The 22,147-nt window shown below is 34.0% G+C and overlaps 1 protein-coding gene across 1 annotated transcript in view; it reads right to left on the bottom strand.

Moving 5' to 3' along the window:
• LOC149547958 (uncharacterized) overlaps positions 1-20,453 on the bottom strand; it is a 45,936-nt gene extending 25,483 nt beyond the window's left edge. Inside the window, exon 1 of the mRNA XM_089794211.1 lies at positions 19,726-20,453. Coding sequence (XP_089650337.1) covers positions 19,726-20,453 — 728 coding nt within the window. The remainder of the gene's footprint in view (positions 1-19,725) is intronic.
• Positions 20,454-22,147: the final 1,694 nt, after the last annotated feature.

Genomic DNA, 22,147 nt, shown 5'->3' with positions numbered 1-22,147 from the left:
AGAAGAGTGAGAATTAAGTAGCATGTTACTGGTGGTTTTTCTCAAATTGGGTTTCCACGTAAATCACTGTGTCATGTGTTGATCTTCCATGTTTTATCCCTGCATGTTGATTTGTTGTAACTTGCTAAGATGATTGATTTAAGCTTGGATGGATGAAAAGTTTATGTGCTCACTATAATTTGAGAAAAAGTATTATTAGGGCATTTAGACCTTGGATAACTGATTCGCACCCCCCCCCCCCCCCCCCCCCCCTCTCAGTTTTTATAAAGAATTCTAACAATTGGTATCAGAGCTTTGTTGCTAACTTAGTTTAAAGGGGCTAGAAGCAGAAAAAGATCAAAATGCCTAAGAAAGAAATTCCCAAGCTCAACAAAGACAACTTTGTTGCATGGAAAAGTTTGATGAAGCTACATCTTGGATCCATAGGAGATTATGCCCAAAATTCAATTATTACTGAACATGTTGATCCAACTGGTACTCTTACTGCAGAAGATTTGAAAAACAAATAGGAACACAATCAGACAATGCTGGAGATTACTTCAGCACTCAACTATGCTAAATTCGATGATATCAAAGGATGTGACACTACATTCAAAATGTGGAAAGCCCTATCAGACATCTATGGAGGAGATCAGAATGTCCAAAGAGCAAAAAGAGAAAGCCTTACAGGAAAGTTTGATGATATGAAAATGGAGGAAAGTGAGAATGCTACTCAATATGGCGCTAGAATAAAGGAAGTGGTAAGTGAAATAAGATGTTTGAGTGGTCAATTGGATGAAGATACTGTTAATAGTGAGTTCTTAAGAACTTTTCTCCCTATCTATGCTATTAGAGTATCAAAAATCCAAGAATTAAGATGTGTACCAGGAAACAATCTAAGTTTTGAAGGTATAGTGGGTAGACTCATTGCATTTGAGTTATCTAACTTTGACAACTACAGACCTAAGAATGTTGAATCTGCTTTCAAGGCCAAGCTATCACTGAAAGATGCTAAACATGTGAAATCAAAGAAAGGAAGAAAAATGAAATATGTATCCAATGACAGTAGCACTGATGAGGAAGATGTGGAACAATTGGAAGCATTACTAGCTAGAAGATTTCACAGAGGCAAAGGGAAATTCAAAGGTAAGATGCCTATCATTTGTTTCAATTGCAATGAAGTAGGACATATTTCTGCAAGGTGTACATAGAAAAAGGATTACAAGGAAGGCAACAAGTACAAATACATAAGAGAAGATGATAAGAGAGATTACAAAGATAAAGGCAAGAAGTGCTATATTGTTGAAGAGAACTCTGATGATAATGATGATGAAGTTTTTTATGTAGCCATGAAGGACCAATTTGATGAAGAAGAACCTACAGCACTAGTAACATGTATGAACAAGAATGTCAGTTGGATCATAGACAGTGGATGCTCACATCACATGACAGGAGACAAAAGTAAGTTTGTTAACTTTACACAGTATGATGGAAATAGTGTTAGATTTGTTAATGATGCTCCATGTCAAATAAAAGGAAAAGGCTCCATTAAGCTTATAGAAAAAATTTCATGTGATAATGCATACTATGTTGAAGGACTAAACTACAATTTGTTGAGTGTCTCATAGTTGGGCAATGTAGGATACAAAGTAGAATTTGGAAACAAAACTGCAAAAATCTATGATACTAATGGTGAATTGATAGGAAAAGGAGATCAAACAAGAAGTAATCTATTTTACCTTGATATGGATGGTGTTTCTTGTTTTGTTGCAAAATTTGATGATGAATGGTTATGGCATAGAAGGCTATGTCGTGTCAACTTTGACAATCTGGTCAATATCAATAAAATAAAGAAAGTCAAAGGTTTACCTAAACTGAAGAAGCCTGACAATATCATGTGCAAACAATGTCAGCTAAGAGAGATGACAAAGTCATGTTTCAAAAGTAAAAACTATACATCTAAAGACGTACTTGAGTTAGTCCATACTGACATATGTGGTCCAATGGAATTACAAAGCTACAAAAGAGATGAATATATAATGTTCTTTGTTGATGAATATTCCAGGATGGTGACTGTTATGTTCTTAAAGAAAAAATTTGATGCTTTTCAAATGTTTAAGTGGTATGTGGCTAGAGTTGAAAAGGAAATAGGAAAGAGTTTGAAAAGTCTGAGATCAAACAGAGGTGGTGAATTCACATCAAATAAATTTGAGATATTTTGTAATGACAAAGGAATCAAGAGACAAATGTCAACTCCTAGAACTCCCCCACAGAATGGAATTGCTGAAAGAAGAAATAGATCTGTGATTGACTGTGCCAGAACATTAATGATGGAAAAGACTGCTGCTTTAAAATACTGAAGAGAAGCTGTAAGTGTAGTTGTTCATACACTGAACCGAGTACAAGTCAAGAAAGGTACAAATACAACACCTTTTGAATTATGGTATGGTCACTCACCCAATGTAAAATATTTTAAAGTATTTGGTTGCAAATGCTTTATCCTTAAAGATGCTAGAAATGGAAAATTTGATGCAAAAAGTGATGAAGGCATATTCCTTGGTTACTCCACTAGAAGTAAAGCATATAAGTGTTTGAATACTAACACTAACAATATTTTGGAAAGTGCAAATGTAAACTTTGATGAGCATATAGAAGTCCAAGTTAAAGAACCAAAGAGAATGAATGAATATAGAACCTTTGTGTATTCTCATGAAGGAATGCCTGTTGACGAGGATGTTGTCAATCAAATTGGGATTCAACAACAAATTTTAGTTTCAACCGAATCACAACCAGTGAATGCCAAGTTACATTCAGAAGTCGAGTTGCAGAATGAAGAAAATGCACAATCTGATCCTGAAGTTAGTACACATGAAAGAGATGAAGAACAACCTGACAACTTAGTACATAGTGACCCTGAATCTGAAAGATCAAACATGGAAACAAGGACAGAACCAAGATTGTCCAAATATGTAAAAAGGCATCACCCTGCTAAATAGATAATTGGTGACAAAGATGCAAGACCAATGACAAGGAATAGACTAAGACATGAATCATGTCTGATCAGCAAAATTGAACCTAAGACAATATATGGTGCATTACAAGATGATGACTGGTATAAAGCTATGGAAGAAGAGATTGATCAAATAAAGAAGAACAAAACCTAGAGTTTGGTTCCCAAACCAGTTAACAAGAATGTGATTGGCACCAAGTGGGTATTCAAAAACAAGCTAGATGAGAATGGTGAGATTACTAGAAACAAAGCTAGACTAGTATGCAAGGGTTATGCTCAAGAAGAAGGATTAGACTATGGGGAAACATTCGCCCCTGTTGCTAGAATGGAAGGAGTAAGAACTTTACTTGCATATGCTGCATATAAAGGTTTTAAAGTCTATCAAATGGATGTAAAGTCTGCTTTTTTAAATGGTATATTGGAAGATGAAGTCTATATTGAACAACCAAAGGAATTTGTTGATGAGAACAATAGGGATATGGTTTGTAAATTACATAAAGCACTCTATGGTCTGAAACAAGCACCTGGAGCATGGTATGAGAGACTTCACAAATATCTAGTGCATATAGGATTTGAAAGAACTGATGATAATAGCAATATGTACATCAAATCAGAAGTAGGTAAGGATATTATTATATCTGAAATATTTGTGGATGACATAGTTATTGGAGGAAAGAAAGTACTTTGCAAAGGCTTTTCTAACAAAATGAAACATGAGTTTGAGATGTCTACGTTTGGAGAGATCAAATTTTTTGTTGGTTTGCAAGTACATCAACTAAAACATGGTATATTTGTGACACAATCAAAGTACATCAAAGAGATACTTAAAACATTTGGATTGGAGGAATCCAAACCAGTTAGCACACCAATGGCAATAGGAAATAAGCTATCCAAAAATGATGTATCAGCTAAAGTCAATCAAACAATGTACAAATCCATGATTTGAAAACTACAATATATTGTACATAGCAAACCAGACATAGCATTAGCGGTTGGAATAGTGGCTAGATTCTCTGCTAACCCCAAAGAAAATCATCTCATAGCAGTAAAAATAATAATGAGGTATCTTAAAGGAACTGATAACTTTGGTCTATATTACAAAAAGAATGAGAATTTTGAGCTCAATGCATATACAGATGCAGATTGGGGAGGCAACATTGATGACAGAAAAAGCACAAGTGGAGGTGCATTATTTTTAGGTAAAAGGCTAGTTACTTGGACTAGCAAGAAACAAACATGCACATCCCAGTCCACTGCAGAATCAAAATATGTGGCAGCAGCAGTCAATTGCACAAACATTGTGTGGCTCACACATCTATTGAAAGGAATGAAGGAAGAGGTAACCAAACCTGTGATATTCTATTGTGATAATACAAGTGCTATAAACATATCCAAGAATCTAGTAATGCATGCAAAAATCAAGCATATTGCAATCAAGTATCACTATGTCAGAGAATTGGTAGAAGACAAACAAGTGAAATTGGAGTACATTCATACAAAGGAACAAACTGTAGATATCTTCACAAAACTATTGCCCAAGGATGCTTACGAATATCTTAGAGGCAAGTTGGGGGTAATGCCCCTAACTCAAGCAATGTAAAGCAACAAGGAAGCTGCCCTGCATCAACAGGAACAAATCATTGAAATATCAGAAGAATGATGCAGAGGATGACAATAGGGGTAGAAACTCCAAATCAGTCAAAAGCATGGTGACAGAGGGAGAAGACATCAGAACCAAAGCATATATTTTGCATGATAAAGATGCTACATCTTTGGCATTTATGTCAAAGAGGGAGATATAGGCAGAAAATGATCAATTCAAAGCAAGAGGTAGATAGATATGAAAGAGGGAGATATATGAGATCAGTAGTAAAGATGCAAAAATCAAGAAAGAAGCAGAAAATGTATATAATTTTGGTGGTAACTAAGTTGATGAATTGATCAGTTTGGTTTGCCATCAATGCCAAAGAGGGAGATTGTTGGAAATGATTGAAAAGATCATGAGGGAGATTGTTGGAAATGATTGAAGAGATCATACATAAAAAGTAATGGAACTGGTAAAGAATGTTCTCAATCATTTTTTTGTCATTGATGTCAAACTTGCTATTTGCAGAAATGACAATTGCTTTAGTGATCCAAATACTATCAATTGGTTGATTGACAAGGAGGCAATCAATAAGATGTAACTAGAACACCTAGAGAAAGGTTGAAGTTATGATGTTACAATGAAGTACAAAGATCAGCTAAGCCATTGATGAAACAGTGTATTGATGACATACTCTAAGACATAGAGAATGGGCACACTAAAACACACCAAAGATGTAAGGTTTTAGCTAAATCATTTGTAAAGTATAACTAAGTTTATTAGAGAGAGAGGCGAGGAAGCTAGTTAGTGCCGAACAAATTCCTAATCGAGCTGAGAAAGTTCAACTTTAGTATGTGCCAAGTGAAGATCAGATGCCAAGCAAGATTCAAGTGCCGAGTGAAGATCAGATGCTGAGCAGGATTCAAGTGCTGAGTAACACAGAAACTGTTGAGTGAAGATCAGATGTCGAGTAGGATACAAGTGCCGAGTAACACGGAGGTGTCGAGCATCAGTAAACCAATAGCGCTGAGTTTCTACATTATCTCAAAGATCAAAGATTCGCTAGATACGAGCCGACAAGGTTGTTATCTAGAATTCTGTGAATCAAATAGAAGATAAGAGTAATGAGCTGGTGGCATAGAACACCATGTAAAAAAAATTTGGAGAATACAACTGGACTTTAGATGAAGTTTCTAGATAAGAGCAAGATATGGGGTAGATACATTATACCCTACCTAATCTACCTAAAACCCTAAAGTTGGAGAGGGAGAATCGAGCGGGTAAGGCAATCCAGATTTCTATTTAAGGAGTCATAAGGCTACAAAGCAAAGAGAGGAGTAGGTCAAGCATGAAAGCATAAAGTGCTAAAGGAGGTGCTAAGGAGTAAGAGAGAATAGTTACTCTGCTTCAATAGATGACCACAAATATGGTTGCATTGGTATGATGAGTAAGAAGACTGAAGGAGACGAAGCTTGAGATGACAAGTTGTCAGAGCTGAAGTGATTAAAGCCAAGAAAAAGGGTTGAACTGAAGTGTGATATGAAATCTGCAAGATATGTTGTAAGTTGTATCAGATCAAAAAGCCATTATTGTTACTCTCTAGCAATTATAACAGTTAGTTTAAATCCTATGGACTTAGGTTGGTTTAATAGCTATGTTGTAAATCTTTTAACAAGGTGACATTCCAAGAGAATGTTCTAAAGTCCTTTGACCAGGCCCATTCTTAATAGTATGGTGAAATCCTCTAACAAGGTCACATTTAACAGTGTGTTGTAAGCCTTTAAAAGGGCAGGCTTTTAACAGGGCATCACTTTAGAAGAGTGAGAATTAAGTAGCATGTTATTGGTGGTTTTTCCCAAATTGGGTTTCCACGTAAATCACTGTGTCATGTGTTGATCTTGCATGTTTTATCCCTGCATGTTGATTTTCTGTAACTTGCTAAGATGATTGATTTAAGCTTGGATGGATGAAAAGTTTGTGTGCTCACTATAATTTGAGAAAAAGTATTATTAGGGCATTTAGACCTTGGATAATTGATTCACACCCCCCCCCTCCCCGCCTCTCAGTTATTGTAAAGAATTCTAACAAGGGGTATCCAATGGGGCTATGTCATGTGTTGGTCATTTATACTTATGCCATAGGATTTTATCATTGGACAAATCAGAGGTGTATCCAATGCGATTATGCTACGTGATGTTTGCACTAGCATGATTGTGGTGTAGGCAAGGCATGGCACCAAGCTAAGGTGTAAACTTAGGTATGTGTTATGTGATGTTCCCACTAGCATGGTTGTGGTGTAGGCAAGGCATGGCATTGAGCCAAGGTGTAAACTTGGGGTTGTGCTATGTGATGTTCCCACTACCATGGTTGTGGTGTAAGTGAGGCATGACATTGAGCTGAGGTGTAAACTTGGGGTTTTGATTATTGATGTTCCCACTAGCATGGTTATGGTGTAGGCGAGGCATGGCATCGGGATGAGGTGTAATCATGAAGGGTAAGTGTCAATGTGCATCAAGGGTGGCTTAGGTAGTCAACCTCTCTCAACAGGGATGAAGAAGAGTAGTCCTTCCCTCTAGTCTTAGGATGAGATAGAGGTGACACATAGTTTTAGGAGTGAAGAAGAGTAAATTTTCCTTATCATATCTTGGTGAGGTTTGGTGACAAATGCAAGGCTTGTGGTTCCCTATCTTAGTGAAGTGGAGTAGCAGAGCCAATGTTAGTGATGACTCAATGGGAGATGTCTAAGGTCTAAAAGTTAGGGAAATGGAGCACCTAGTCCTATGGAAGGAGGCAAATGATTTGTTTGAGTAGGAATATTGGGGCTTATGGTGAGCTATTTGGGGAAGTGTTACAGAGCCGATTATCTATGAAGGATGGTTCAAAGGAGTGTTTCACTAAGTGCACATCTAGATTACTTGGTGATTTGGGATTTTCATTGGGATAAGGTATCTCAAGGGTCATGGGGGTCTAATATGGAAATTAGGTTATAGTTTGGGGGTAGTACTCAAGGTGAGCCAAGCCATGAGGTAGATCCATGTCAAGTGACTAATGAGGTAGTTGTATGTCATGACTTGAAGGGTTGAGTCATGATTGATAGAAATAAGTAAAGGATTATGATGCATGATTGAAAGGGTGAAGTGATTCATAGGTGAAACCATGGTGGTGTAGCCAAGTTGGAAATGGAGTACAACATCCAAGGGATTAGGTGGATTATGAAGCTAAGGGAATGTTGCCCCAGGTGTGCATTTCAAAGGAATCCATGGCTAAAATTGTGTGTATGCTTAAAGGGTTGGTTTGAGTGCAGTGGATGCATAAGGAACAAGGCATTTGCTAATAGGGTGTGTAGACATAAACATGGTGTCGAGGAAGTCAGGGTTTATTGTTTGGCTAAGGTAGTCAATAGTTCCAGGGAGGAATAGGTTGGGCTTCAAGGTTCATGAAGATTTGGGGGAGACCAAAAAGGGATGGTAAGCCGTGGAAACATTGGACGTGCTATCATAGCATGTGAGGTTGAAATTAAGGACTCAAGGGATGTTCCTAGGCACTTTGGTAGTGTTCAGTATGCTTTAATGGTATGTGTAGTGAGCAAGGGAGGACTCAATGGTCTAAGTCACTTAGGTTGGAAGCATTGTTCAATAAGGGAGTCATGGTGAATCTTGATGCAGTGGTGCAATGCATTGATTTGACAACATGCACAATTGACTAAGGCAAGCTATGGGATTTCTAGGAATTCAAGAAGTGGCAGAATGGTTTTTAAGGTTGATCAAGAGACTCAAGGAGTTAAGATCACATGTGGCTAGTGTTGGAGTAAGGTATTCTTATGGGGGATGTCAAGGCAAAGACATGAAGGGCTTAAGTAAGGGGTTCATCATGGGTTGAATAGGAGTAGAGCTTGGAGCTTGAGGATGTGTGCATGGTGCAGGCAAAGGAGTTAGAACCATGGTGGTTTGGCATGCACTTCTATTTTGTAGGGGTGTATGTTAGGTAATCAGATGGGTGGGAACTTGGTGAAGATTGGGGGTAAGGTGTAGTCTAGGTGAATGATAACAAATGGACCAGACAGAGAGTCACTAGTAGTGATCACCAGTGTTGCATGTGGTTGGAGATTCTAAGGGAGAAGGTTCATCCTAGGCGTGAGCTAAATCCAACCCTATGATAAATACCCTATGCCAAGATAGATTCACACGCCAAGTTTAGTTTGGAGTCTAATTTGGATGCTTTGCAAAGTCCCTAAATCATTCTATGTGCAAGCAAGATTGTATATCAATGTCCAAAGTCTCTTAGATAATTTGCAATGCACTAAGTAGTACATGTATTACAATGTCACTAATATATTTTGACATATATCCCAAAATCATAGATTCGAGCAAAAGATATAATCATGAATAAAACTCCCTCGTATTAATTTGGCAATAAAGCTTTAAAATATTTTAATTAATGATGCATGCAATTCTCATGGATTCCATTCCACTATATTGGAAATTGGATTTATATTTTTACATCTTATATATTTCACAAATATATCCCCCTTCAAATTTTATTTAAATATTTTGAGATATATTTGAGAAAAATAAACTACTTTTACTTGGACCGCTTTTAATATTTTATGGCTCAACCACTTATTCCATTTCATATGAGAACATTTAATACAATTTTAGAAAGAACACTTAATGCATCATTTAGCAAAGTATTAAATTCAAACTCACAGAGGCATGTAGAAATCAAAGGGAATATTATGTACCTTAACTAGCTTCCTTCTTGTTATTTTTATAGCTAAGTCAAAATAATGTAACTTTCAAAAATCTTATTAGATTAAATAGATTCCTACTCGAAAAGGATTTAAGATACTTATCTATTTAGGCTGAAAAAATCATAAGAATTGAATGATGAACTTTCTACCTGCAAAAATATAATTCATAAAATTTATAGTTTGTATTAGCATAGGAAAGTATTAAATGAAGTCCTAGAGTCTTAAGAGTCTACACAAATCATTGTATAATACAAGAAATTATGAGGATGAATTATTTAACCAAGGGATTAGATGAAAATAACCCTTCAAATAAAATTCAATAGGAATGACCTTGGGAAAAATAAAAAATGAAGTCACGAGGGAATGTAAATTGGCGCCAAGGTATACGTCTAGATACAATTAATGTGAATGACTCATTAGTTTGGCATGAAAACTTATCATTTGGTATTTTTTTTTCTTAAAGATAGTCATTTTGTCATTATTTCTCTACCGTTCATTGAGAATTTGAGCTTTGAAAAATAAGATTTTAAAGCTCTAAGATTTTGCACAAGGGCGTAGTTTGATGCATATGAGTAATTGTCTTGACATAATGGCTCAATGAGAGGATGATACATGTTATTCAATTATGAAAATTTTAATAAGTGAATATAGTTTTTTTGAGAAAAATGTATATGAAATAGCTTTAGGAAACATAACAAACAATATTGTATAAATTTGCAAATTCATAAAGAGGTATTTGAATATGCATAAAATATAGTGAAATAACTATTTTGACATATGAAATCTAAAGAGTGAAAAAATTTGGGTCTAGGAATGTGTACCTAGAGTGATTTGCATTTGGAAATACATACGTACCTAGAGATAGACCATCTAACTTCTAGGAGTTCAAAATAGAAAAGCATACCCGATCCTAATTATATAAAGAGATTTTCTTCTTGGTCATGGCTCTAGAACTTTGAATTTGCAAAAAATTAGGGTTCCACCATGTTCCATGGTAGATATTAAAGTGAATGAGGATGGTTCGACATCCCATTCATGTACATATTGTGGGAGTAGATTTCATGCATTCATTATTGAGGATGTGGCCCTCACAAATGACCTATTGATGATGTTATTTTTTAGAAGGTAGATACAAGTATGTTTATTTTTATTTTGACATTTTGTTAACTAATCACTTAAATATTATAAAATTAAATAATTTTGTATTTATAGAAAAAAATGAATTGATATATGAATAATTTGCATTACAGGGTGCAATATGTTATACTACGAGCACACAATAAAGTGTTTGTCTGAGAAGACATGCATGGGTAGCTTCCATGCCTTAAGTAAAAAAAAATATTCATGAAAATAGAACAATTTTTTTGTGTCAATATATCTTTTGTTAATATGTATATTTATTTGGTGTTTTATAGGCTTGTAAGGGGTTCAGATGTTTGAATTTGATGATGTGACACTTTCTACCATTGACTTTTTCCTAGAGAGCTTTGTGGTATCATATTGTTCACAGCTCTTATTTACAATTTTAATTGAACCCATGTGTTATCATATTCAATTCTCTTATGTTAATTTTTTTGCTGATAAGGTACCTCACCTAGCTCCACGACACCAAGACAAACACAAATTTTCAAGAATACCCAAAGTAAAAAAGGTAATTTAAAATAATTTAAGTTTATTTGTTGAAATGTATTATGATTAATAATGCACATGCATATTGATGTATGTGCCTATCTGATTTTGTTTGTATATAGAAACAATTGGGTTTTATTGAATGAATTAATGTATTGGATGTTCATGTTGATGTTCAAGAGTGGAAAGAGGTAACATTGTTATATATGCTTTTGATTGCATTCTTGTTTGTTCAAAATATCTTAGAACTTGTTTATTTTATGACTATGATATATGATATGATTTTCATATAGGAAATGGTAATAGTGACCTCATCAATGACAACGCCTTCTAAGAGTATAGGGAATATCTGGGCTTCAGTATGTATTTTTTCTATATATGTTAAACATATGGGTTCAGATATGAGTACATGCATTTTTACTTTTTACTATTTGTCATCAACTTTGGGTTATTGACTTATGTTAATCATCTTTTACCTATTACAACTCTCTTTGGTACCTCATGCAAATCCTTTAACATTCCATTTTGTTAGGAGTCTTGATTGTCGAAGAGGAGATCTAGCACAAAAAAGGCAAGATTTTTCCATATCTTCTTAGTTTAAACCCTTTTGTTAGCTCATTTTAGATTGCTTTTGATATGTTTGTAGTTAGGAATCAATAATGCTTTCCTCTATGATTATAACATCTTTTATTGCCTACTATACAAGAAAATATTGTAACTAATTCATCAGTGGTTGTGCCTCTTACCAACATAGGAGATCCATCTAACAATTTTGTATGCATTTAGTTTTTGGTCCATGCATTTTCAATTTTATATTAAAGGACACTTCTAGATCCTCTGTATGTGATATCAAGCAATCCATGCTGCCCCATTGTAAAGATTTTCTAACATTAGAGCTAGTTTGAGGTAGAAATCATTTATGTTTGCTACTAGAATTGTAGCATCTTTGTCGATTCTTAATTAATGATACCTTCTACAAATTAAATAAGTTTTGTCTCTTGGATGGGTTTTTTGAACATCTATTCTACACTTGGTGGTAATAATACAAATTATTGTACAATTTTTAGAGAAATTTAAAATGATACTTTTTTAAAAATAAAACTCAAGAGTCATGAATATTTAATGACTGAGATGTTAATTTTGGATTTAGTATGTATCTTTATTGTATCTTAAGAATGGACAGAATCATACAATGCATCATTTTCTTATGTGATAATGATTTTCTTTCTTCCTTAAACTTGGAGAGAAATCGTATGCTTTTTGTATGGTCTAAACAAGACTTGAGTGTGCTATCCTATTGGTTTCTTGTTGTGTTTGCATTCTAACTATTTTAAATTTGATGTTTTGACATCAGTCTATTACTATTGTGGAAAATATACCATTTTTCTGTTGTGTTCAAAGCATTGCAAATCATGTTAAAAGTGCTTTTGGTGTACATCTTCATTAAAATTTTGTTTTTAAAAAAAATAATTAATTTAAATATAGTAAAAGTAATAGGATGCTGAAGATTCCTTTATTTATCATGTCCTTAATGACTTATTTGATTTATGTTTAGATATATTATGGGTTGTTTATTTAATAGAAGACTAAATATTCATTTCTTTACTATGCATTTTATGATGCTTGATTTCTGTTTAGATATATTATGGGTGGCTTATTTAATAGGTATGTTGTTACCTCAAGTCATCTGATTAATAATGTCTTTTAGTGCTCTCTTTTTATTTTAGTTATTCAAGATTGTCACATTATGGTGATCATTCTCCTCATCAGTGAGATGAAATTACTTGCTTACAAGTTATCATAGGCAATAAATTAATAATTAATGTGACTTGTCCTTTTCAATACTAGTTTCTTATAGTCTCATCAAATTCAAAGAATGATTAGCAATAAGTATCTTGTTTATGTTCTAGAGGATAACACCCAAGTTTTAGTTGTTCTTTTCACTAACATCAAATGGAGTAATTTTTATAAGTGTATTTTAAATTTTCATGTTTAGATGGTTACCAAGTTTGGTAAACTGTGGACATTATTTTATGAGCCTCACCTAATATGGGAGTAACAGAGGATGTGTTGAAGTAGGTGAGAAATTTAAATAAGAATTGTAAAATCACAAAATATTCGCTATATGACTACTCTAGTGATTTAGTACAAATTTAAAATTTTAAAATATGTTTTTTTTACTTTGGAGAATGCATTTGAATTTGTAGTGTATGTCTCATTTTTTAGAATTGCTTCCCTATGTCATTATTTTTGGTCTCATGTTTACTTTGACAATTTTTGGCATTATTCTTTAAAGGGTACTAACTCAATGGAAGAGCACCTACTTTACAAGTAGGGAGATGGTAGTTTCACTAGTACATTTGCATCCATTTTTCTGCCAAATTTTTTGACCAAAGCTATGAATCCTCTTTAGTTTTTGTTTTCATTCCTGTGTTGGTCGCAAAAAATATAAATTTTCCCACTCATTTCAACCAATACATAATATCCAAGTTGAAAATATCTAAGCTATTCCCAAGTTGGTCAAAAACTTGGGTCATAATACAATTTCAACTAAAAAAATTTAGATAAATTCAATGCTTGAGATGAGAAACACATAATAGATCAGTGCGCATTTATTGAACTTTGGTGAGTGATTTCACAAGATTTCTTAGCATGATTTTGTGGGATAGGGTTTTCCCAACAAGTTTTATGCCATGAATAATTGCTTAGTTTAACATTATTCATTTGTGAATTTTTTTTTGTAGGTGGTCATGCATCATGGTATTCCTCTAGATGTGGTGGAGAATGCAAGAAAAGCGGCAAGAGTCGGCTTCTTTGAACTTCCTATTGAAGACAAGTTGAAATAGGGTTGAGAGGAAGGAAAAAGAGATCAGATTGCTAGTTATGGACATATAGAGGGCTTCAGAGGGTAGAATACTGATTGGGTGGATTTACTCTATGCCTTCCTTACTCCTGATTCTCTCAAAGCTCCCCATCTTTGGCCCTTAATGCCCACAGACTATAGGTTAGCCAAAAGTTCAAACTAACAATTCATGAGGGTATTAAAGATTTTCATAATACGATAGTTAGATATGATAAGTGTATTTAGATTATAGGTTAGATAAAAGTTCAAGATAATAATTTATGATGGTATTGAATATTTTAAGATTTTGGTGATTGCGTATACTCTATGGGAGTCAGTCTATCTAAAGGGAAAACGTTGGTAGGAAGCTACATCTTTTCCTTGGCACAGACATTTGGAAATCAATAGGACAATAAACCTAGATTGGCAAAGGGAAAATAAACATATATATCTATATCAAGTCAAAACCATAACCATTAAACTCTCTTTGAGACTTGATATCAATTTTTTCATTTGCAAGATGTTGATTAATGTTTGATAGAGACTTTTCTATAAGCATATCTTCTACTTAATTTATGGTCATATAAGCATTAATTGTCTCATTTTCAAGGGAGATCCTATTTATATTATTAGCTCTAGCATTATTTTTTATTACGTTTGGTATATTCTTTGCACTTTCATTAATCTTTGGAAAAGGCGAAACAAAGATATAAGACCATGACTCTCACCCTTATTAGGTCAGTGTTTCCTTCAAGGTTGTTTCTCATGATACCTTCATATATCATATTCTTAACTATCATATTTCAACTAGGCATGTCAAGTATCTTCATTTTATTGTATAATTCTTTGACCTATAACTGAATCACTCTTTATGGTTTGTAATATGTTCTTCACGGTGATTATCTAGAGGTTCTCCAATCTCTACTATTACTAGGACTTTCATCACATGTTTTTTTCCTGAGTCTTGATATTTGCACCCTAAAATTTTTGTTAGAATATTTTTCTCAACTTCATTATATAACAAACCTAACTTGTAGGTACTAACAAACAACTCTTGCTTATATTAGTATTTAGTCATATACGATGCACTCTCAATGGCACCACTACTTGTAAGTCTGCCACATCCCCTAAACATGATCTGCCACTGTCACAAATCTTCTTTTTGATGGATGTTAATTGATTATTCTTTTTTACCTTGTCAAAGATTATACAAAACCTTAGTAGGTTATTATCTACCTATTGAATGATCTCCTTCACTGACACTCAATCATAGTGCTTGCTGCTATTGTAAATCAATGCATCATATTACAAAAGTCTATGACTTATTTTTCTATATTGTTTCATGGTATTAACAGCATAACGACTACTCTTTATAGATTTCATGCACTAGTACTGATTAGATGGTCACCATTATCATTAGTTGATAATCTTTTCAACCTTTATGATTGTTTGGCCCTATAGGTCAAGCTTGTGTTGAGATGACTGTCATGTAATGATCCTCTCAGCCTCTGATTATTTGGCCTATAGGTGATCCTTGTTTTGAGATATGACTGTCATAAATGTTGTTTTTGTGTTGCCTTCCAAATTGTTGCTCCTATAGCATTTACGAATCAGTGTTTTGGCATGTTGTTCACTTGATACATCTTTTTCTCAAGAAAATTTGTTTCTTAGTTGTGACCTTGATTGAAAAAAATGATGGGGCTCTTAAATTTTTCTCATAGCTTTGAATCTCTATTCCTTTCACCTCCATCGCTCCTCACTTGCATGGTGTTTTCTGTTTGTATTGTGCTCTAGCAATCCTTCACAACTTCTTGTTGACTACTCCCTTATAGTGGTTTTACCTTTGATGGTCTTCCCAATGAAACACTTTAAGACTACATAAGGTTATTAAGAACAATTCTGCCATCTTTTTTGGTCATTCATGTCTACCCCTTTAAATAACTACCTTGATGCTTCACTAACCATTGTCCTTTACATGCTACTACTCGTTGATTTGGATTAAAGTTAATTCATACTGTTAACATACCTTCAACACTATCATAATAGTGTAGTTATCATTTGTTCATCATTGTTATGTATACATCCCTTTTACAACCTTTGCATGCTCACCATGCCATTCTTCAATACTATTAGAAGGACCTCATTGGTCTGTCACATCATGACAATTTCCTTTGAGCTCATGGAAAGATTTGAGACCTCAATCTTCATAGTGCATCTTTTTCTATTACATAATAGACCTCTCTATTTTTTCATGTCCTCATAATGGTGGCCCCCATGATTGCTCTGATGGATACCTCTACTTTGTCTTGCATATCCCAATCCACTACTCTTAATTTCAATAGCAATATCTTTCTTTTAGGATTACTAATTAATGTTTCATCATTTTAAAGCACTATTCTTGTCTCAAATAATTATCATTTTGTAAAAAATCACCATGTTAATAATATTTAATCTATATTAGAAATCAACAATTTCTTTGGTGACAGTTTATCCACTTTGTCAATTCTAAAATGCTCCCTTGGTTGTCATACTAATTGGTCTTCATCAATTGTCTCATTGTCCTCTATCGTTGTCCTATGACTATCCATTTTGATCTAAATGATCTTCACACTTGGTCTTAGGAAGAAAAACACCCTTAAGTTGCTATTTTTATGGATAAATCATATTTGTTATTTAAGTCCTCAAAATGATAATATGAACAAGGAGAAACTCCAAGATTTTGGTTCCCAGATTTGCACCAAATATGCCTTTGTGAAATAACATTTCACCCTAAACACTATTCTTTGGTACCTTTAAAGTGGGTCTTAGTGCATTAAGCAGTTAAACACTTGATTAAACACATGCAACAACATTCATAGCTTATTTATATTTTTCCTGTTAGTTGGAAAATTCATGTTGTTATTAGAGCTATAGAATTCTGTAACATCGGGAATAACAGAATCAGATAGACTAGCACAATATTTGCTAAGGTCAAACTTTGTACTTTTTGAACCTTCCTTGATAGGGTTCATTCCATGAATACCATCTTTTAACAAATACTCAAAAATGTTCATAGCTATAGCCAGTTTTTACCAAAATGAATGATCCCATCCAATTGTGTTTTATACTAAAACATTTTGATACCTTATAGAATTTGCAAGACCATTACTCAAATTCTTGATCATTTTTGTTATGTACGTGGCTGAGGCAGTCCATTGTACATTATAGGATTACCCATTATCATAGATGATTATTCCCATGTTGGCTAAAGATAGCAAAGGAGAGGTGTCATTAATATTTTATATATCTACCTTAACCATAGGTTTTGCAAATGCCTCCTTTTTTTCTTGTTGATATTGCATGCAAGAAACCTTTCTGCTAGTAAGAGTATCCAGACAATTTATTATCTTGAAATAATAAACCAAAGAGCTACACATCTATTGAAGTTTTTTTGTAGACTCTCATTTTTTCTGGAATCCTTTTGAAACTATCTTGGGAAACCTTTTAGTATTATAGTACTATACTAGCATGTTGGTAAACAGATTGTTCTTTCCAATGTAACTCTTACATGCCCGAACTTGTGAGAAACAATTTGATACCAACAGTTGGATAATCTATCATGAGATTGATAGATTTCCTCTAAATTGAAAGGTATAGCTCCCTTATCAATAATATTCAATGAATTTGTTTGTTCCTAAACTAATTGGGTATGTTCTTAACTCGAGAACAGAAGAGGAAAACCAAGCCAGCCCTAGATAGAACTAACTCGGGCAGATTTTAACTCCTAAATCTAGCCAATGCCAAGAATCCACAACTCCTATGACTTCTTGATATCGGTAATGCAATATGGATGAAAATTATGTGAATGCAATGAAGAAATTAAGATTTAATATTTAGATTTATGCAATAGGAATACGTGCAAATACTCTGATCTACAACACATTCATTATTTGACGCAAGATGGAAGATAATGTCCAAAACTGAACACAACAATACTCTGATTGAATATATTCAGAAAATAATACTCAAATTCTCTGATTTGAAGCAAAACTCTTCTTTGTTTTGAACACAACAAATACAATGCTCTGATTTTTATTTGCCTGCAACTCTGGCCAAATCTATTACAGAAATCAATGCATGAAATGAAATGCATAAAATAAACTACTGTCTTCCCTCTACTCTAGCAATACCTACTCTTGCAGAATAGAAGCCCCTCTCAATGGAAAAGGTTTTACAATAAATACATTCTCCAGCAACCGTTTGGTTTCTTCCAGTGACTTTTCAATTCTGTAACTGATCTTGTCTCTTCAACTTCTCATATTTTTCCTTTTGAAAACTGATATGCTTATTAACTTTTTAAGTTAATAATGATAGATATTAACATATTTAAATTATATGTTAACAATTGACATTTAAAAATGTTAAATCAATATCAAAATCTTTCCTTCATTGAGTGGACAGAAAAATAGATAGTTCTGCCAAGTAAAAATGAGCCATTTTTCGTGGGGCATATCTTTTTATTCCACCGTTGGATTGAGCTCATTTTTGGATATGTTCTTCCAAACTTAGTTATCTTCATCTTGACCAAAGCGATCGGAAAAATAATCAATGAGTAAAAAGATATGAATTTCTGAACTCTGCTCTATATGACTGCTACAAAATCAGAATTAATAAAATAAAATTTCCAGCCATTGTTCTTTCAATGCTCTATAATCCATGTCTTCAATCTGCAACAATGTTATCTTCAATGCTTACAATGTTGATTCTCTGCTAAAATTTGGGAGAAATTCTCTAGAATTCTTATAGCGGAAATCTGACTTTTGTCTTCTCCCTTTGGTGGAAAATTCAACTTTGACTGCGAAAGTCGCAGTGGAAAATGAATTTTCCATTTTCATGTAGTGGGCACAATTTTGATGTAGATTGATTTACAAATTATTTTTCTGGAGTAATCTTGATGCTAGACCCCATATACCTTCATCTTGGATTGAGATTTGCCTTTTCTCTCCTCATGTGAAAAATTGGACTTTGCCTGCGAAAGTCGTAGTGAAAAATGAATTTTTCGCTGTGCATTTTTTTTTTTGTTGGAAAATGAAATATTTGCTTCTCCAATGGAAAATTAGAAAATAACTACGAAAGGCAAAGCAAAAAATGAGTTTTCCACTACACTTCATTTTTCCTTTGGTGGAAAATCCCAAGTTGGCTTCTCCATTGTGAAAAATTCAAAAAAAGTGCTTCTCCATGGAAAATTAGAAAATGACTGCGAAAGGCGCAATGGAAAATGAGTTTTCCACTACACTTCATTTTTCCTTTGGTGGAAAATCCCAAGTTGACTTCTCCATTGCGAAAAATTAGAAAAGTGCTTCTCCATGGTGGAAAATTAGAAAAGTGCTACGAAAGTCACAGTAGAAAATGAGTTTTCCACTACACTTCATTTTTCCTTTGGTGGAAAATCCCAAGTTGGCTTCTCCATTGTGGAAAATTAGAAAAGTGCTTCTCCATGGTGGAAAAATGAACTTTGGCTTCTATTTGCTTCCACATTTGTATATTTGGACCCAGAAATAATTCAATCCTTCATAGAAACTTTGTTAAGCATACTAGGAACAATTTTTGGGAAATTCTTTATGGGAGGCAGCTTTAAAAGTTTTTTTAAAATGGTGTACTAAAAGTGCACCTATAGCTGGCTCTGAATGGGGATTGTGTGCTACAAAGGCATAAAGAATCCAGAATCTCTAGCAAAAGACAAGTGCCTATCCATTGGGTTACAGTGTCTAAGGACAAAGAAGACCATCAAAGAATTGCTTACTAGGAGGGCGGAGGGGAGTAAGGCAAAACCAAAACTAAGAAAGCAGGGAACACTAAGCTACACACACCAAAACTGTGGAAACAAAAGCTTATTTACAAATACAGGTGAGGAGACCTCACCAAAAAAAAGCAAGCAAGAAGAAACTCACACATGGCCATTAACTGGAAGGGAGAAGTATGAACCTTTCTGGAAAAGAAAATTATGCTCCAGCAAGTTAAACCAAAAACATTTCCCCTTGGCAACTTCATCATAATCAAAACTGAATCTAGAGGTACGCTGAAAATATGTCGCCCAAAAATCTCTTCCAAACAACCATCCTTCATCATATATTTCTGTTTCATCTGTGCCTTCTTGCACATTACTTCTTGCACCATTAATCATTTTATGTGAGGAAGAAAGGTATAAAGATTTTGAATCTGGTACAAGAACACACTCACCTTCATCTCTTTCTACAACATCATTTTTAATAGAGATTCCAACATCTGAAACAATATTGAAAAATTCAGGATACTCAAATGGTTCTGAAAATGATGTTCCATCATATGCACCTTTATCACAGTCGGTTTGAATAGAACTTTTAGATTTCAAATCCAGGCTGAAGTAAAATGATTCTTCATCACACATAGGGTCAATCTGGACTGAAGTAACTTCATCCTTTCTAGTAGCTATCAAGTTTGAAAACTTTCTATCCAAATTCAAAACTTCAATACTTGAATCGGTTGTAGAAGAAGACTTACATTTGGCAGGCATGAAGACTCGATTAGCTTCTATTTCATGGCAAATAAAAATATAATCTAGTTCTTTGTCCTCCCCATGATGTTGCAACACTTTGTCAGTCAAAGAGAATCTCTTCTCAAACTTTGTTCTTGCAACCATTTCTTCAATCATATTTTCAGATTTGGTAAAATGATTATCAACACATGCTCCAGCCTTTTTGTCAACACAAATTTCTTCAAGAAAATTCAGAGTTGTATTATCTTTGAAATAAAATCATTCCAACATAGAATCATCATCAACTTGTGTAGGTTTAAAATCACTTTTACAAATATCTTCTTCAAAATTAAAAGTTTCATATTCCACTTGCTTACAAACCAAAGGATGATTTTCAAAAGAAACTTTATGTAAAAGATGATCATCATTTTCATCAAATCTGAAACTTGTAACCTTAGGAACAAAAGAAACCATAGACAAATCCTCATTTTCTATTTCACTTACCATTTCCTAGCCGCTATCAAGAGTATCTTTGCCCATTGAAATTTGTGCCTTTGGAAGTTGGGGTATTTCTTGTTCTCCAAGAACTGAACAATTAACTGACATTGGTTCTTGATTTACTGGTTTTTCTTCAAGCACTTTTGCTGAAACATAACTCCCCTTTCTTTGGTCTTGGAGATTAAAGTACCGCTAGTATACACACTTTAACAACATAGTGGATTGATGATCTTCGGAGAGACTTAATCTCTTCTTTTCAACTTCAACAATGCTTTGTTTAAATGTAGTCCAAAGAAATTGTAAATTGAAATCACTTTCAACGTCTATCTCTTTGAATGTGGGTTTTCTTCTGGTTTTCTTTCTTGGTTGAACCTCTTGTTCGCTCAGGACCGAAAAATTATAGGAGATGTGATGGTGCAAAACTTCTGCAATCTCATCATTATCTACCTTCAATTCTTTTCTTAGCTGCAACACCCTTTCTCTACAATGGTGCAATAACTTTGATTTTACTTCTAGCTCCTTTAATTTGTGATACCTAGCACAAACACTTCTCCATAAAAGGATTGGTGCATGATCTTCTTCAATGCTCAAATTCATTTTTCTCCCACGAGTAATGCTTTCTCTAAAAGCATCAAACAAATCACGCAATACTAGATCATGTGTTTGATGAAGTTCAATCAAAGCAGGATTTGGCCTTCTTCCTTTCACAACTTTAATAGGCATGGTCTTTGAATAATAGAGTCGCCAATCTCCTGTAAGTAGAGATAATAATAATTTTGAAAATGAAAGCACTGGACTCTTCAACCAAAAATGATGAGAATCAAAATAGAGTCGCCAATCTCAAGTAGAGATAATGATAAAAATTGAGGAAGTAAAACTTCAGCACTAATCTTCTTTTCCGCTTCCCCAGTGGAGTCACCAAAAATCTGTTGGTAAACAGATTGTTCTTTCCAATGTAACTCTTACATACCCGAACCTGTGAGAAACAATTTGATACCAAAAGTTGGATAATCTATCATGAGATTGATAGATTTCCTCTAAATTGAAAGGTATAGCTCCCTTACCAATGATATTCAATGAATTTGTTTGTTCCTAAACTAATTGGGGACATTCTTAACCCAAGAACAAAAGAGAAAAACCAAGCCAACCCTAGACAGAACTAACTCAAACAGATTTTAACTCCTAAATCTAGCCAATGCTAAGAATCCACAACTCCTATGACTTCTTGATATCGGTAATGCAATATGGATGAAAATTATGTGAATGCAATGAAGAAATTAAGATTTAATATTCAGATTTATGCAATAAGAATACGTGCAAATACTCTGATCTACAACACATTCATTATTTGACGCAAGATG

The sequence above is a fragment of the Cupressus sempervirens genome, chromosome 7 (assembly GCF_028749045.1).
Source record: "Cupressus sempervirens isolate cs-2001-9-10 chromosome 7, ASM2874904v1, whole genome shotgun sequence".
In the NCBI taxonomy this organism is placed as follows: Eukaryota; Viridiplantae; Streptophyta; class Pinopsida; order Cupressales; family Cupressaceae; genus Cupressus; species Cupressus sempervirens.
This window is presented reverse-complemented; position numbering and strand designations above follow the sequence as displayed.